The 19,359-nt window shown below is 41.6% G+C and overlaps 1 protein-coding gene across 1 annotated transcript in view; it reads left to right on the plus strand.

Annotated features, from left to right (window-relative positions):
• The window catches only part of cfap53 (cilia and flagella associated protein 53), a 46,332-nt gene that overhangs the window by 11,870 nt on the left and 15,103 nt on the right, over positions 1-19,359 (plus strand). Inside the window, exons 3-4 of the mRNA XM_043701200.2 lie at positions 4,665-4,838; positions 14,808-15,111. Coding sequence (XP_043557135.2) covers positions 4,665-4,838; positions 14,808-15,111 — 478 coding nt within the window. The remainder of the gene's footprint in view (positions 1-4,664; positions 4,839-14,807; positions 15,112-19,359) is intronic.

Raw genomic sequence — 19,359 nt, forward strand, 5'->3', positions numbered from 1 at the left:
TGAACCTCGGTGAATGTGGGGACCAACACTTCATGAGACTAAGAAAGAAATAGAACAATGGAGAGTGAAATAGGGTGAAGTAAATGTCATCTGAATACTATACTTGGAGAGAAATGGATTAAGGAATAGTAAACCAGGATTTGTTAAGGGAAGTTAATTTGACAAATATGATCAAAGTTTTGGTAATCGGGAGTGTTTGTGAGAATATGCATTTGATGTGATCAACATGGACAACATTGATTAGGTCTTCATTGCAGACTGATCAAAAACGTAAGAGCCCATGTGGTCCTAAGCAAAATGGTATATTGGATCCAAAAGTGGTTGAGAGGCAGGAAACAGAGGGTGATGTTAGAGAATGTTTCTGTGACTGGAGGTCTGTTTTACATAAGCATCTGCAGGGCTTGGTGCTGGGGCCCTTGCTGGTTATGCCATTTATACATTTAATGATTTGCACTGCAATGTAGGGGGTTTGATCAAGATATTCACAGAAAACACTAAAATTGATATGTTGGTACATAGTGAGGAGGAGAGCGGTAATCTATAGGAATATATCACTGAAATGGTCTACTGGGCAGAGCACTGAAAAAGGTAGGAGGGAATGCACTTTGCAAGGAATAACAGGGAAAGAAATTACTCTGTGAGAGGTAGAGTAAAACTCTGGAAACTCTGCAAATCAAAGCAAATTTGGTGTTCATTGCCATAGATCCCTGCAGTTATCATAGGATACATGGGTAGCTGATGCACAGAATACAAGAGCGAGGAAGTTATGCTAAAATTATATAAAATGTTGGTTGGGCCACAACTGGGAATACTGTGTGCAATTCTAGTCACCACACTATAGGAAGCTTATAATTGCATAATGTTTGGTGCAGAGGAGATTTACTAGAATGTTGCCTGGAGGGTCTGAGCTATGAGGAATGATTGGATAGGCTGGGCTTGTTTTCCATGGAGCAGTTGAGAGGGGACCTGATAGAGGTGTGAAGATTATGAAGGGATAGATAGGGTGGATAATGTAATGATTGGAATTATGTCAGGCAGGTGGATCTCTTAATTCCTTGATTGGAACTGTTAACCTTGTTAATCAGGGAGTCCTGGCTGTCAGATATAAACAAGCATATTGGGCTATGCTCACTCTTGGAGCTGGCTCTGTGCCAGCTGGGCCAGTCATGTTCTATGCATGCATAAATAAAGAGTGTCTTGGTGACACGATACTGGCCTTCGTGGATTTATTTCAGATAAGAAGGTACTTCTAATAGTAGGGTGGTCAATAATCAGGAGGCATAGATTTAAGGTAAGAGGTGGAAAGTAAGAGGAGAGTGAGGAGATTGTTCAGTTATGTTGCCATGGCTTCCTGGGCTATGAGCCAAGAACTGGAAAATGGAATCAGTGTGGTCAGTTCTTTGTTGGCCAGAGCAGACATGATCGGCCAAATGGCCTCCTTCTGTGTAACAGAGGTCTATGAACCTATTACCAACAGCTACTGTCAAAAAAACGGGAGCTGTTGTTCAACTCAATAGAACAGCCATCACTTGGTTCTACCTTATCCATCCATCCTTAACCAAAGCATTCCAACAATGTTTTCCTTTCCTATTACCTCTATCACTATTAGCACAAGGGTCTATCTTAGACTTCCTTTTTAAAATTGAATCAGATACAAACATTGGATTAGGTTCCACGTGTATGCCAAAAACACCCAGTTCTACCTGTTATTTCTCTTCTCAATTCCACTTCCTCTGTGTTTTCAGATTGCTTGCTTAACAGCCAGTCATAAATGAGCTATAATTTTCTTTAACTGGACACCAAGATTCCCACTGATTCCATCCTTTATTACAGTCTTGAAATCCTGTTCACTCTGAAGCTAAGCATCCGATCATATCCTCTTTGTCTAAAGCTCACCCACTTCATCTCACAGTTAAAAATCACACAACACCAGGTTATAGTCCACAGGTTTATTTAGAAGTATAAGCTTTCGGAGCGCTTCTTCATCTTCAGACGAGCTACCTGATGAAGGAGCAGCACTGTGAAAGCTTGTGCTTTGCCTCAGCTCATTTCCTGCAGAAAGACTCATACATGCCTTTGTCAACCTGAGACTCCCATGCTGTCTGGCCAATCACCAATATTTCATTGTCTGTAAACTGTGGCCCATCCAAAACTCTACTGCTCACATCCTATTCTCCTCTTCCATACGTATCATCCCTGTCCTTGCTGACTGAATGTGATTCCTCGTTCCAAATGCTTCCAACATAAAATTCACATCCCTGATTTAACCAAGGCCCTGTTCACCTCTAACTTTGTAATATTTCTATGACTGTCCCTACCATCTTCCCTGTCTTTCCATTCCGCCTCTTCCAGTCTTAGTGTCATAAAGTCATAGAGATGTACAGCACAGAAACAGACCCTTCGGTCCAATCCATCCATGCTATTCATATACCCATCCAAACGCCTTTTAAATGTTGCAATTATACGAGCCTCCACCACTTCCTCTGGCAGCTCATTCTATACAAGTACCACCCTATGGGTGAAAACGTTGCCTCTAGGTCTCTTTTATATCTTTCCCCTCTCACCCTAAGCCTATGCCTTCTAGTTGTGGACTCCCTCACCTCAGGGAAAAGACTTTGTCTATTTAGCCTGTCCATGCCCCTCATGATTTTGTAAACTCTATATAAGGTCACCCCTCAGCCTCCGATGCTCCAGGAAAAACAGCCCCAGCCTGTGCAGCCTTTTCAGATAGCTCAAATCCACCAACATTGGCTTATGAACCCTTTGAAGTTTCACAACTTGATTGAGTTTTTTGAAGAAGAAACAAAGAAGATTGATGAGGGCAGAGCAGTAGATGTGATCTATATGGACTTCAGTAAGGCATTCGACAAGGTTCCCCATGGGAGACTGATTAGCAAGGTTCGACCTCATGGAATACAGGGAGAACTAGCCATTTGGATACAGAACTGGCTCAAAGGTAGAAGACAGAGGGTGGTGATGGAGGGTTGTTTTTCAGACTGGAGGCCTGTGACCAGTGGAATGCCATAAAAATCGGTGCTGGGCCCTCTATGTTTTGTCATTTACATAAATGATTTGGATGCGAGCATAAGAGGTACAGTTAGTAAGTTTGTAGATGACACCAAAATTGGAGGTGTAGTGGACAGCGAAGAGGGTTACCTCAGATTACAACAGGATCTGGACCAGATGGGCCAATGGGCTGAGAAGTGGCAGATGGAGTTTAATTCAGGTAAATGCGAGGTGCTGCATTTTGAGAAAGCAAATCTTAGCAGGACTTATACACTTAATGGTAAGGTCCTAGGGAGTGTTGCTGAACAAAGAGACCTTGGAGTGCAGGTTCATAGCTCCTTGAAAGTGGAGTCGCAGGTAGATAGCATAGTGAAGAAGGCATTTGGTATGCTTTCCTTTATTGGTCAGAGTATTGAGTACAGGAGTTGGGAGGTCATGTTGCGGCTGTACAGGACATTGGTTGGGCCACTGTTGGAATATTGCGTGCAATTCTGGTCTCCTTGCTATCGGAAAGATGGTGTGAAACTTGAAAGGGTTCAGAAAAGATTTACAAGGATGTTGCCAGGGTTGGACGATCTGAGCTCTGGGGTGAGGCTGAACAGGCTGGGGCTGTTTTCCCTGGAGCGTCGGAGGCTGAGGGGTGACCTTATAGAGGTTTACAAAATTATGAGGGGCATAGATAGGATAAATAGACAAAGTCTTTTCCCTGGGGTCGGGGAGTCCAGAACTAGAGGGCATAGGTTTAGGGTGAGAGGGGAAAGATATAAAAGAGACCTAAGGGGTAACATTTTCACGCAGAGAGTGGTGAGTGTATGGAATGAGCTGCCAGAGGATGTGGTGGAAGCTGGTACAATTGCAACATTTAAAAGGCATTTGGATGGGTATATGGAAGGGTTTGGAGGGGTATGGGCCGGGTGCAGGCAGGTGGGACTAGATTGGGTTGTGATATTTGGTCGGCATGGACGGGTTGGATCGAAGGGTCTGTTTCCATGCTGGGCATCTCGATGATAACATCTTTCCAACAGGAAGGAGACTAGAATTGTACACAGTGTTCCAACAGTGGCCTAACCAATGTCCTGTACAGCCGCAACATGATCTCCCAACTCCTGTACTCAGTACTCTGACCAATAAAGGAAAGCATACCAAACACCTTCTTCACTATCGTATCTACCTGCGACTCCACTTTCAAGGAGCTCTGAAGCTGCACTCCACGGTCTCTTTGTTCAGCAACACTCCAGGACCTTACCATTAAGTGTAAGAGTCCTGCAAAAATTTGCTTTCCCAAAATGCAGCACCTCGTATTTATCTTTTTCTCTTGGAGTTCCAAATGCCTGTATTTCAGGGGCATTGGAATTGTCTTCCTAATCTCCATCAGCTCATCACTTTGAAGATTCTCAGTTTGACCCATGATTTTGATGAGTTTTGAATCATTTTCTTTCATTTAGTCAAAATTGTTTAAGTGAAGGTTAACTTGTGTAGATCAACTTGCATTTGTTTATGCATAACTGCTTTAAATTATCATTGGCATACTGTATGTGGTGTAAAGCTCTTCTACAATGGATACAAATTTCTATTCATGAAACCTGTTTTCAATAGCATTTGGAAAGGCCAATAAGCCCTTTAAAATCCTTTAAATGTAAGTTTTTTGATCATTTCAGGCTACGAGATCTTCTGGAAGCTGAAGAAAAGGATTACATGAATCAACTGTCCCTTTTGGGAGAAACACCTTTGGAACGACAGGCAAAAATGAGACAGCACGTAAAAGACTTGAAGATAAAACGGGAGCAAGAACGACAAAAGTTGGTTGCAGAAAAACTTGATCAACAGTTCAGGTAACTTTTTTATATTGGTCTAAACTCTGGAATTGAGCAATTTATCCATGATTTTTATCAGGAAATCCAGCTTTTGTGCAAACTTGAAAATCCACTTAAAACACAATGAAATGAAGAGAATGGGATAAATGAGAATGCTAAAATTCAGTATAAATCATGGAGTTCATTGGTATTATTAATGTAACTGAGAGTTTCTAATGATGGGAGACTGCAGTGACACATCTAATCTCTCCTTTAGAACATAGAAGGTATGATTAGGCAGTCAGCAGATGACACCAAAATTGGAGGTGTACTGGACAGCGAAGAGGGTGACCTTAGAGTACAACAGAACCTTGATCAGATGGGTGAATGGGCCAAGGAGTGGCAGATGGAGTTTAATTTAGATAAATGTGTGATGCTCCATTTTGGAAAGACAAATTAAGGCAGGATTTATACACTTACTGGCAAGATCCTGGGGAGGTTTGCTGAACAAAGAAACCTTGGAGTGCAGGTTTCTTGGAGTCACAGGTAAACAGGATAGTGAAGAAGGCATTTGGTATGCTTTCCTTTATTGGTCAGTATGTTGAGTATAGGAGTTGGCAGATCACGTTGCAGCTGCACAGGACATTGGTTAGGCCATTTAGAGTCACAGCGTCATTAGAGATATATCACATGAAAATAGACCTTTCAGTCCAACTCGTCCATACCGACCAGATATTCTAAACTAATCTAGTCCTATTTGCCAGAACTTGACCCATATCCCTCTAAATCCTTCCTATTCATATACCCACCCAGATGCCTTTCAAATGCCTCTGGCAGCTCATTCCATACACACACCAATCTCTGTGTGAAAATAATGTCCCTCAGGTCTCTTTTAAAAAAATTACTCTCTCATCCTAAACCTATCCCCTCTAGTTTTGGGCTCCCTCTTCCCAGGGAAAAGGACTTGTCTATTTCCCCTATCCATGCCCCTCACATTTTTATGAACCTCTATAAGGTCACCCTTCAGCCGCCGATGATTCAGCCTATTCGGCCTGAACCTATAACTCAAATCCTCCAACCCTTGGCAACATCCCTGTAAATCTTTTATGAACCCTCTCAAGTTTCACAACATCCTTCTGATAGGAGGGAGACCAGAATTGCACACATTATTCCAAAAGTGGCCTAACCAATGTTCTGTACAGCTGCCACATGACTTCCCAACTCCTACACTCAGTGCACTGGCCAATACTCCCCAGGACCATGCCATTAAGTGTATAAGTACTCCGGAAATACTGCATTCAATTCTGGTCTCCCTGCTACAGGACAAATGTTGTGAACTTGAAAGGGTTCAGAAAAGATTTAGAAGGATGTTGCCATGGTTGGAGGGTTTGAGCTATAGGGAGAGGCTGAATGGGCTGTGGCTATTTTACAGAGCATAGGAGGCTGAGGGGTGACCCTATAGAGGTTTATAAAATTATGAGGGTCATAAACAGGGTGAATAGCTCACTTCTTTTCCTGAGGATAGGAGTGTCCAAAACTAGAGAGCATAGGTTTAGGGTGAGAGGTGGAAGGTTTAATAGGGACCTAAGGTGCAACTTTTTCATGCAGAGGGTGGTGCAGGTATGGAATGAGCTGCCAGAGGAAGTGGTTGGAGGCTGATACAATTAGGCACCTAGATGGGCATATGAATAGGAAGGGTTTAGAGGGATATGGACCAAGTGCTAGAAAATGGAACCAAATTAATTTAGGATATCTGGTCAGTATGGAAGAGTTGGACTGAAGGATCTGTTTCCATGTAGGTCTATGATTCTCTGCTTTTAGATTCACTATTTTAAGCCATTTACCTAAAGATTTACATACTTAATTTGAATATGTGGCATGTCACTTGTGTCTAGAGCACCAACATTCCTGTGCGAGCAGATAAGGGTGTTGAATAGAGTTGGGCCTGCTGCCCCAAGACATCAGAAACAAGCATAGGGGCTGCCAAGTGCCTTTTGTGGTCTGTTTATAAGGTGCACATCAATTCTTTGGCACTTCATTCCAGGTATTTTGCTACATTTTTGTTAAATTAGGTCCCATCGCCCTTCATACCATCTCTCACTCGCACCCACTTCTATGCCACAATCAGGTAACCAATACTGTGCATAGTACTCCAGATGTTTCACCAATGCCCTGTATAAATCAAGGAAAACCTCCCTACTTTAGTATTCACTTTACCTCACTATAAATGAAACCATTCTACAGACTTTCCTTTTTACATGCTGTATCTATGTACTAATGTTTGTACACCAAGAATCCTCTGCATTTCAGAACTCTGTAATCTCTCACCATTTAGAATAATGTGTTTCTTTTTTAGTATTCTGGCCAAAATATATTCCTTTTTCCAGATTTTTATCATTCACTTAACATATCTGTGTCTTTTTGTCCCTTTGTTATGTCCTCTTCACAATTTATCTGTCTTTGTGTCATCAGCAACCATACCTCTGTTCCTTTAACCAAGGATGCTCCCCCAGACCATGAGCTTGTATTTTCCGCAGTAATCTTTGATATGGCACTTCATTACATTTTTTCTGAAAATGTAAATACATCCATTGGTTCCCCTTTATCAATAATACATTACCTCTTCAAAGAACTCCAATAAATTAGAGTCAGGGAGTCATAAAAATTTACAGCACAGAAACAGACCTTTCAGCCCAACTCATGCATACTGACCAGATATCCGAACTAATGTAGTCCCTTTTGCCAGCATTTTACCCATATGCCTCTAAACCCTTCCTATTCATGTACCCATCCAGATGCCTTTTAAATATTGTAATTGTACCAGCCTCCACCACCTCCTCTAGCAGCTTATTCCATACACACACACCACCCTTTGCGTGAAAAAGTTGCACCTGAAGTCTCTTTTAAATCTTCCCCCTCTCACCCTAAGCCTATGTCCTCTCGTTCCAGATTCCCCAACTCAGGAAAAATGCCTTGTCTATTTACCCTATTCATGCCTGTCATGATTTTATAAACCTATAAGGTCACCCCTCAGCTTCTGACACTCCATGGAAAATAGCCCCAGCCTATTCAGCATCTCCCTATAGCTCAAACCCTCCAACCTTGGCAACATTCTTCCTGTAGGAGGAAGACCAGAATTGTGCACACTATTCTAAAAGTAGCTTAACCAATGTCCTGTATGGCCACACAGTGACCTCCGAACTCTTATACTAAATGCCTTCTTCACTATGCTATCTACCTGCGACTCTACTTTCAAGGAACTATGAACCTGCACTCCAAGGTCTCTCTGTCCAGCAGCACTCCCCAAGATCTTACCATTAAGTGTATAAGTTCTGCCCTGATTTACCCTACCAAAATGCAGAAACCTCACATTTATGTAAATTAAGCTCCATCTGCCTCTCCTCACCCCACTGGCCCGTCTGATCAAGATCCCATTGTACTCTGATGTAACCTCCTTCGCTGTCCACTATACCTCCAATTTTGGTGTCATCTGCATACTTACTATCTATGTTCACATCCAAGTCATTTATATAAATGACAAAAACCAGTTGACCCAGCACCGATCCTTGTGGCACTCTTCTGATCACAGGCCTCCAGTCTGAAAAGCAACCCCTCCACCACCACTCTCTGCCTTCTACATTTGAGCCAGTTCTGTATCAAAATGGCTATTTCTCCCTGTATTCCATGTGATCTAACTTTGCTAATCAGTCGACCATGACATATGCTTCCTTCTTTTTCTTGACCAAAACCTTAATTTCTCCAGTCATCCAGCATTCCCTATACCTACCAACCTTGCCTTTTACTCTAATATAACATATTGTTTCTGAACTCTCATTATCTTGCTTTGGAAGGCTTCCCATTTGTCAGCCGTCCCTTTAACTGCCAACATCCAGCCCCAATCAACTTTTGAAAGTTCTTGCCTAATACTGTCAAAATTGGCCTTCCTCCAATTTAGAACTTTAACTCTTAGATCCTGTCTATCCTTTTCCATCACTAATATAATATGGGCGCTGGCCCAAAAGTGCTCTTCCACTGACACCTCAGTCACTTGCCCTGCCTTATTTCCCAAGAGTAGGTCAAGTCTTGCACCCTTTGTACATATTGAATCAGAAAATTTTCTTGTACATACCTAACAAATTCCTGTCCATCTAAACCCTTAATACTATGACAGTCCCAGTCTATGTTTGGAAAGTTGAAATCTCCTGCCATAACCACCCAATTATTCTTAGGATAACTGAGATCTCCCCACAAATTTGTTTCTCAATTTCCTGCTGACTACTGAGGTGTCTGTAGTACAGGAATATCTTCCCTACATATAGCCAAAATGTTATCCATTTAAAAAACGCCGCTCCCCCTCCTCTTTTGCCCCCCCTTTCTTTCTATAGCATTTGTATCCTGGATCATTAAGCTGCCAGTCCTGTCCATCCTGAGCCAAGTCTCTGTAATAGCTACGGTATCCCAGTCCCATGTTCCTAACCATGCCCTGAGTTCATCTGCCTCCCCTGTTAGGCCTCTTGCATTGAAATAAATGCAGTTTAATTTATCAATCCTACCTTGTTCTTTGCTTTGTTCCTGCCTGTCCTGACTGCTTGTCTTTCACCTTTTCCCCAATTGTACCAGTCTCAGAATGATCTCTTTCCTCACTATCTCCCTAGATTCCAGCGCCCCCACCTTACTAGTTTAAATCCTGCCTAGTAGCTCTCGCAAATCTCCATGGCCGTACATTAGTCCCCCTCCAATTCAGATGCAATCCATACTTCTTATACAAGTCATTTTTACACTAGATTCCAATGATCCAAAAATGTGAACCCTTCTCCCATGCACCAGCTCCTCAGCCATGCATTCATCTGCTCTAACCTCCTATTCCTACCCTCACTAGCTCGTAACATCGGGAGTAATCCAGATATTACTACCCTCAAGGACTTTCTTTTTAAATTCCTGCAGAACTTCCTATATTCTCCCTTCAGAATTTCATCCTTTTCCCTTCCTATGTCATTAGTTCCAATGTATACAATGACCTCTCCACTTTTGAGAATATTCTGCACTCTCTCTGAGATATCCTTGATCCTGGCACAGGGAAGAAACACATCATTCTGATTTCTCGCTGTCAGCCTCAGAAAATGTGTGTCTGACAAACGAATGCCCTTTCCTTCCACAAAACCAGTATCCGTGTCCTACAAACAAACAAAAAAGGCACAAAATAGAAACCTAATGCCTTCCTGAGGTATCTTGTGCAGAATTAAGAGAAACATAAATTGCTGGAAAATCTTAACAGATTTGGCACCACCTGCAGAGAGAAACAAGAGTTAACATTTTGGGTCCAGTGACTGTTGAGATTCTTCAGTTCTGTTGAGATTTTTCAGCAATTTTTGTTTTCTTTTTCAGATTTCTAGCAGTTGCAGTTCTTTTGGTTTATTGTCTATGCAGAATTAAGTTGCCCTTAAAATGAGGATGGGCATTCTTTTGTCAGACACACATTTTCTGTGGCTGACAGCGAGAAATCAGAATGATGTATTTCTTCCCTGGTGCCAGGTGTAACCAGACCAGTGATCCTGAGAAGAACTGCTGGAGGATGCTACCAACAACTTTGCTGAATAGTCTTGACTGTATTGTTTGTAGACCTGAGGGGAGGCTGCTGCTGGTCACCACTGGTGTGGGAATAGAGTAATGTGCAGGTCAGGTCAGGATAACGGTTTCTTTCCATAGTTTGTCAAGAACATTACAGTGCAATACAGGCCCTTCGGCCCTCGATGTTGTGCCAACCTGTGGAACAAATCTGAAACCCATTTAACCTACACTATTCTATTTTCATTCATATGTTTATCTAATTTAAATGCCCTTAAAATTGGCAAGACTACTACTGTTGCAGGCAGTGTGTTCCATGCCCCTACTACTCTCTGAGTAAAGAAACTACCTCTGTCACCTGTCCTATATCTATCACCCCTCAATTTAAAGCTATGTACCTTCGTGCCAGCTGTCACCATCCGAGAAAAAAGGCTCTCACTGTCCACCTATCTAACCCTCTGATTATCTTCTATGTCTTAATTAAGTCACCTCTCAATCTTCTGTCTAACGAAAACAGCCTCAAGTCCCTCAGCCTTTCCTCATAAGACCTTCCCTCCATACCAGGTAACATTGACGCTATCCTTCCTATAATGCGGTGACGAGAACTATACGCAATACTCCAAGCGCATCTGAGTTTTGTACAGCTGCAGCATGACCTCATGGTTCCTATAATACAGCAACCAGAACTTTACACAATACTCCAAGTGTGGCCTCATGGCTCCTAAACTGAATCCCTCTACTCATAAAAGCTAACATGCCGTATGCCTCCTTAACAACCCTATCCACCTGGGTGGTAACTTTCAGGGATCAATGTACATGGACACCGAGATCTCTCTGCTCATCTACGCTACCAAGAATCTTACCATCTTACCTCCTCACTCTGCATTCCTGTTACTCCTTCCAAAGTGAATCACCTCACACACTTTTCTGCATTAAACTCGATTTGCCACCTCTCAGTGCAGCTCTGCGCTTATCTATGTCCTTCTGTAACCTAGAACATTCTTTGGCACTTTCCACAACTCTACCAACCTTAGTGTCATCCACAAATTTACTAACCCATCCTTCTATGTTCTCATCCAGGTCATTTATAAAAATGACAAACAGCAGTGGCCCCAAAACAGATCCTTGCAGTATACCACTAGTAACTGAACTCCAGGATGAACATTTCCCATTAACTATCACCCTCTGTCTTCTTTCAGCTAGCAAATTTCTGATACAAAATGCTAAATCACCCTCAATCCCATGCCTCGGCATTTTGTGCAATAGAGTCAAGATTAGAGTGGTGCTGGAAAAGCACAACAGGTCCAGCAGCATCCAAGAAGCAGGAAAATCAACGTTTTGGGCAGGAGCCCTTGTGCAATAGCCTGCTATGGGGAACCTTAACAAATGGCTTACTAAAATCCATATACACCACATCAACCGCTTTACCCTCATAACCTTCTCAAAGAACTCCATAAGGTTTGTGAGGCACTAACTACCCTTCACAAAACCATGTTGACTATCCCAAATCAACTTATTCCTTTCCAGATGATTATAAATCCTATTTCTTACAATCTTTTCCAACACCTTACCCACAACCATAGTAAGGCTCACTGGTCTATAATTACCAGGGTCTCTATTCCCCTTCATGAATAAGGAAACAACATTTGCTACCCACCAGTCTTCTGGCACTATTCCTGTTGACAATGACGACATAAAGATCTGCAATCTCCTCCCTGGCTTCCCAGAAAATCCTAGGATAAATTCCATAAGGCCCAGGGGATTTATCTATTTTCACACTTTCCAGACTTGCTAACACCTCCTCCTGTGAACCTCAATCCTGTCTAGTTTAGTAGTAGTACAAAATGATTGCACTTTTTATTTTGAGTGGAACTATATATCAGGTCAGTTGGATAACAACAAATTTACATTACCACCCAAATAAAAATTCTACTTTGTAAGATTTTTTAATGACAAACCAGCAACTTCATTGTCACTCTTATTAATGCATGTCTAGATTTTTAAAACAAAATTGAATTCTTAGATTGACATAGAGGAATTTGAACTCATATAGCAGATTTTTCAGACATTACCTTGCCCTGCCATCACAGACGTTGACTGGGAACACAGTACACTAATATGAACACTTTGTGAAGCATTCATGGCTGCATACAGGGCTTCTGCATAAGATGGCTAGCAGCCAATCTAATTGGTTGATAGCTGTGTTGTTCCAGCAAACACAACAGGAACAGTGACCACTGCAGGACCAGAGGTAGTCCCCAGACAATGAGTGTTACCAAAACCAGGTAACAGTAAGGGTCTTGCAGCAGGCACCTGAGGGATCACCCTTGGACAGTACATGGGTGGTAAAAGTAATGGGGTCAGGTTGAAAAGGGCAGGGATGGTGAGAACATCTGAAGGAGGGTGGGAAGATTTGGGAGGGGATCTTAATCAGAAAGTGGGCTCATGAGGACCCTTTCATACCTGATCTTCTCCCAGACCCAATCCATGATGTCTCGGCACTGGCAGCAAAATAATGGCCAGGCAGGAAGATCCCCTTTTTTTTGCCAATTGGAGCAAGAGTGAAGGCGGGCTGGCCTACACCCTCCTCCATAGAAAAATTAAGACATTCCTGGGGCCAGTAGGTAGGCAGCAGGAAGGGAAGATTACATGTCACCTGACTTGTATGCCCATACAATTCTGCCCATAGGCCCTGGATTATTAGTCCACGCATCTGAATTAGAGAATATGAACTATTTTCCTCTTGTTCAGAATGCAAAAGTACACAAATCAACTAGAATGCTATAGTTTTTTTTATTACATATAAATAATATATATTTATTTGTGATAGATGTACAAAGGTATTAATTAAAAACTAAAATACTAGCTTCCTAGCAAAAGCAGCTCAAGACAAATAAATGATAAGATTGGTTGTTCTTGTGAGAACAAGAAAGTTCAGTTTCTATGCTGTCTTGTCTTGTGTTTGCTTATGGTTCTCCTGAATGCTCTGATGGAATGTGCTGTTCTTTATATTTTCTTCTGCACAATTCACAGTGTCATCATCACATGAAATAGGGTTGTTTTGGAACTCTGAACACCAAAAACTGATGAGATCTGCAGTTCTTGCTTTTTCTCTGCAGCCATTAACAGTGTTATTTCTTACTTGGGTTGGTTTTGCTGACACATCCCATCTTTTGATTTCGCAAAACTTGTTGTAAACATATGCATGATCCTCTGTAAGAATCAAAGCCTAATGGTATTATCGTTGGACTGTTAATTTGGAGACCCAGGTAATACTCTGATGATCCATATTCAAATCCTGCAATGGCAGATAGTGGCATTTGAATTCAATAAAAATAATCTGGAATTAAGAGCCTAATGCTGACCAGGAATCTACTGTCAGGAAAAATCCTGCCATAGCAGATAATGGAATTTGAATTCAATAAATATAGAGTCATAGAGATATACAGCATGGAAACAGACCCTTCAGTCCAACTCATCCATGCCGACCAGATATCCCAACCCAATTTAGTCCCACCTGCCAGCACCTGGCCCATATCCCTCCAAACCCTTCCTATTCATATACCCATCCAGTTGCCTTTTAAATGTTGCAATTGTACCAGCCTCCACAACTTCCTCTGGCAACTGATTCCATACACTTACCACCCTCTGAATGAAAAGGTTGTCCCTGAGGTCTCTTTTATATCTTTCCCCTCTCACCCTAAACCTATGGCCTCTAGTTCTGGACTCCCCCATACCAAGGAAAAGACTTTACCCTATCCATGCCCCTCATAATTTTTTAAACATCTATAAGATCACACCTCAGCCTCCGACAGTCCAGGAAAAACAGCCCCAGCCTGTTCAGCCTCTCCCTGTAGATCAAATCCTCCAATCCTGACAACATCCTTGTAAATCTTTTCTGAACCCTTTCAAGTTTCACAACATCTTTCCAATAGGAAGGATCTAGAGTTAGGAGTCTAATGATGACTGTGAATCCAGTGTTGATTGTCAGAAAAACCCATCTGGTTCACTAATGTCCTTAGGGAAGGAAACTGCCATCCTTACCTAATCTGGCCTGCATGTGACTCCAGACCCACAACAATGTGGCTGACTCTTAACTGCCTTCTGGGCAATTAGGGATAGGTAATAAAAGCTGGCCTAGCCAGAAGTGCCCTCATCTTGTGGATAAATACAAAAGAAATCAGCTCATTTTGCAAACTTCTGTTTTTTCTGAAGTTGGCCACACCAAGTAATTGGAGCTTCTGAGTCCATTTCATTCTTATAACAGTCTTTCAAAGTATATATATTCATAATCTTTTCATTGGGAAGTCTGAAATCCTTCAATAGATTCAGTAAGATAACCACTGCAATATCATATTCAAACCATTTTTCTCAGAAAGTTTAGATTGTGTCATTATAGTACTCTGCTATTTCACCCATGACTGATTTCTGTCTGTATTTTAGGGAACAGTGTGAAGAGCTGCAGACAAAGCTGTCTCATCGGCGAGTGCTAGAGTTGGTCAAGGATAGAAAGGCACAAATAGAGTTCAACAAGAAACTGCAGGATCAGCAAAAGGAAGAGGAACAGATCTTTGAGGAGTTGTGGGAGAAGGACCGACTTGCCAAAGAGGAGAGGGCAGAGAAAGAAATGAAAGAGCAACATGAGAAACAGCAAGAAGTCCTGGCTGCAGTATTGGAACAAATGGCAGAAGCTAATGCTAAACGCATGGATCAGAAGCAGCTGATTAAAGAAGAGGCAAAGTTGATGGTAAGGAAAGAATATAAAATGACCGAGCAGTTTATCTTCCTTCTTTGTCTTGTTCTTAGCTCAATTATCTGAGATGCTAATTCTCTAATTTATTTTCTCAATCTCAAATTCTTTTGTTCTTCATGTCAATTTCTTTCCCTTCTTGTCCTGAAGGTGGTGGCTTAGAAATTTGGTTTTGGCACATTAGGATTGTGGGTTATAGTCCTTACATTGAATTATGAAGCCCATATCTTGAAGGTCTTTGCTGCCAAATTCCGAGGCCAGTTGCTGTTTGCTGAATAAAATCACCAATACTGGGTGAACTTTGTTACTTCACCTTAGTAATTTTCATTCAAGACAATTTGACTATTTGAAATATCCATTCCACGTGCATGGATTTCTCGCTTGATAACATGCAGAAGTGGGATCCATGGCCTTGCCTTTCCTTACCTAATCCAGATTCAGTGAATATTATTCTACTATGGCCTTGCTCCAGTTAGCTAATTCAGTACAGATCAGGAGTTGAACCTTGGATCTTCTGAATCTATCTGACATTTGTATTCAGGGTAGTCTTGTGTATCCTATAAAAGGCATTTTAAAATATTTTTAATATCTTGAGCCTAAAATGAAGAATTTTTGTTAGATTTGCTTTATATTTTTCTTTCTGAGCTTTCATCCATTAATAAAGGAAAATGATTCTGCGAAGTATAGGAAATTCACCAATAAGAAACATTTCCACTCACTGTAAATCTGAAGAATTGTGCACAATTTACAGCACAGAAACAGACCAGTCAACTTTAAAAGCGAATGTTACTGTCCATAAACATCCTCATTCGTTGATGCTTGTTAAGCCATTGTAAATTTCACACAACTATTGTGAGAATGAGGTATATTTCAGTACTGAAAAGAGACTTCGTAGAAAGTTTTTGTCTTCTTCAAACTACAGGACAGCTACATTCTGACAGCTAGGGAAGTTTGAATGCAAGTGTCACTTGAAAATGAAATGAGTTCCTCGGCTGAATCTTAACAAAAACTGACTATCATTTTTATCAATTCTTGCAAGATCCTAGCAAGCTTTCCTGTGCAATCATCCCAAACTTGCTGCATTAACTGGGTACCACATCCCTATGGCACCATATTCATCCAATTCTCCCACCAAAGGCTTACCAGTTCTTTGTCTCATCTCATCTTATAATCCTCGCTAAAGTACTGCTGCCCCAATTTCACTGTAGCCCCAGAATGTAGAACCATCACGTACAGGAGAGCCTTCAATACTACAAACCATTTGCTTTTCTTCACCAACCCTAAACGTGAACAGAAGTCAACTAAATAGAAGCTTTCAAGCACCAACAATTTTACAGTTATTGAATGATCACTGCACCAGCTGTCCTTTACTGGAACCATGTGTCTGGCTTGTAGTACCTGACATTTCTGCACTCTATCTTGGAGAAGGTGTTCCTCCTGCTTAGTGCCTTCCTCTTCCTCCTTCTCAGATAACTACTCCCATTCTCCCAGCTCATCAGCCTCCATCAAATCTTCTCTTTGCTTACCCTATTGTGCAGAGCACAGGATTATATAGCACACTTTGTCTGAATTGAACTGTAAACCAACCCCCTCTCCATCTCTCCACCTTCCCCAAAACCCTACTACTAGCAGATAACCTATGGAATCTCAACTTCAATAGGCCTATCATCTGTTCTAGGTGAAAGTGAGGACTGGAGATGTTTGAGATTAGAGTCAAGAGTGTTGTGCTGGAAAAGCACAGCAGGTCAGGCAGCATCCGAGGAGCAGGAGAATCGATGTTTCGGGCAAAAGCCTTTCATCGGGAATGATGAATCAGGAATGAAATAAGCCTATCATTTGCTCTGCCATAGCCCTGCTTGAAGAATTAACATGATTGTCATGCTCCACTTTGTTCAATCATTAGGTTATGTAACAGAATCATCAGCCATGGTCACAACCTCAGCACCCATCCTTATAAGGCATTTGACCCATTGAACACAGCAGGAACATTAAAGCTGTCAAGGATATAGTCATCATGGTAGAACCCAGGATCTGGCACACTCTAAGAAAATATAGAATGATAGAATTATACAGTACAGAAGTGGCTGTTCAGTCCATTGAGTCTTTAAATCTATAGTACATCCAGCACTTGGCCCATAGCCATGAATGTTTTGATGTTTCAAGTGTTCATTGAAGTTTTTTTTAAAGGTTGTGAAGTTTCCCATCTCTACTACCCTCCCAGGCAGTGCTTTCCATCCACCCTGTCTATGCCCTTCATAATTTTATACACCTCTATCAGGCCGCCTCACAGTCTTCTCTGTTCCAAAGAAAACCATTCAAACTTATCCAGCCTCTCTTCATGGCTAAACAGCTTCATCCTAGGCAACATACTAGTGCATCTCCTTTGCACCCTGTCCAATGCAATCACATCCTTCCTGTAAAACATTGATCAGAACTGCACACATTACTCCAGCTGTGGTCTACCCAAAATCCTGTACATCTCCAACATAACCTGCCTGCTCTTATAATCTGTTCAAGGACTGGTAAAGGCAAGTGTCCTGTATGCTTTCTTCACTATCCTTATTAACATGACCTCCTGCTTTTGAGGATCTGTGGACAAGCATCCCACCATTCCTATTTTCCTCTGAGCTTCCACATCAGTCATTCATTAAGTACTCTCTTGACTTGTTACTTCTTTCAAAGTGTATCACCTTATCAGGGTTAAACTTCATCTGTCACAGATCTGCCCATCTGACCAATCCATCTATATCTTCCTATAATGTAAGACTTTCTTCCTCACTCACAAGACCAATCTTCAAATTATTGACAAACTTACTTATCATACCCACAAATTTTCTTCTATTTCATTTATATATTTATCACAAACCATAAGGGACACTAGTACTGAACCCTGTGTATTATATTGGACACCAGTCTCCAGTCATACAAACAGCCTTCTACCATCACCCTGTCTCCTATCACTAAGACAGTTTGAATCCAACTTGCCAAATTACCCTGAATCCCATGTATTTTTACATTATTTATCAGTCTCCCATGTGAGACCTTGTTGAAGACTTTGCTGAAATCCATATAAACTACATCAACTGCACTAATCTCAACTACACACTTTTGTCACCTCCTCATGTTCAATCAAATTTGCAATATTGTTAATTACAGATCACTTGATAGAATGAAACCGTTTTTTATTGATGAACTCAGCTCCATTATGAAATGGGCCTGTCAACCTAATGCTCCCTTCATTGGAAATGCCTGCTATGTTGATGGATTCTGCTGCCCATCCTGCTGCATCCTCAGACCTTACCTCTGACAGGCAAGATGAAGTGATGTGACCTGGCACAAAGAGCATTTACTGAGTATCTCCAGCATTCTGTGTTTGTTTCAGATTCCCAGCATCCGCAGTATTTTGCCTTCAAGATGTCTGCGAATGCATGACTGAGAGATCCCACACAGCTATGTATGAGCATTGCATAAAGTTCAATGAAGCTGTCACCTCAGTGGCCATTGGGATAAAATTGCCACCCACGCTTTCAATTCGCAGGTTCTGCTCCAGCACCTGATATTATTTTGATAGTGTCTAAGGATATTGTCATCTCATGAAACACTGTGCCTTGCTCATTTGGAGGAAATGGAATCTAGGACATTAGACTCTGGCTCTCCTGTGCATCCTGCACATCCTAATCAGAGCTTAAGCTGTGGCCTCTTCTTGTGGAGGCTATTCGGGATCTATTTGCTGCCGGTCCTGGATTTTATGTCGTATCTGTTACTTCTCCTGGGCCTTCGTTACATCACAGTAACAGCAATTATAACCCCTAAATGCGGCTGGACCACTGTGTCACACTTGCAATGAAATAAAAGCAAAATACTGCAGATGCTGAAAATCTGAATTTAAAATAGAAAATGCTGGAAATACTCAGCAAGTCTGGCAGCATCCATGGAACGAGAAACAGTTAACATTTCAACTCCGATAGGACTGTCCTTCAGAATCTTAACACTTCCAAACAGACCTGTGTGGGGAACATGAGAAACAGCACAGGATCTTTGTAATATAACAGTCAGCATTTGCATCACTCACAAATGATGGCATAGCACACTGTCCCCCCAAATAGTGGGACATGGAACGGTTTGACAAGGAGGGTCCGAGAGTGTCTGTGCATGATATATTTTTGTTGGATCTTATTCTGATCCGTGCAGCACCTATTGTGTCATAAAGAAGCATAGGTGATTGTAAGAGCTGCGTGAGTAATG

Source organism: Chiloscyllium plagiosum, unplaced genomic scaffold (assembly GCF_037043375.1).
Source record: "Chiloscyllium plagiosum isolate Xiang-an unplaced genomic scaffold, Cpla_swu_hap1 HiC_scaffold_1, whole genome shotgun sequence".
NCBI classification, from domain to species: Eukaryota; Metazoa; Chordata; class Chondrichthyes; order Orectolobiformes; family Hemiscylliidae; genus Chiloscyllium; species Chiloscyllium plagiosum.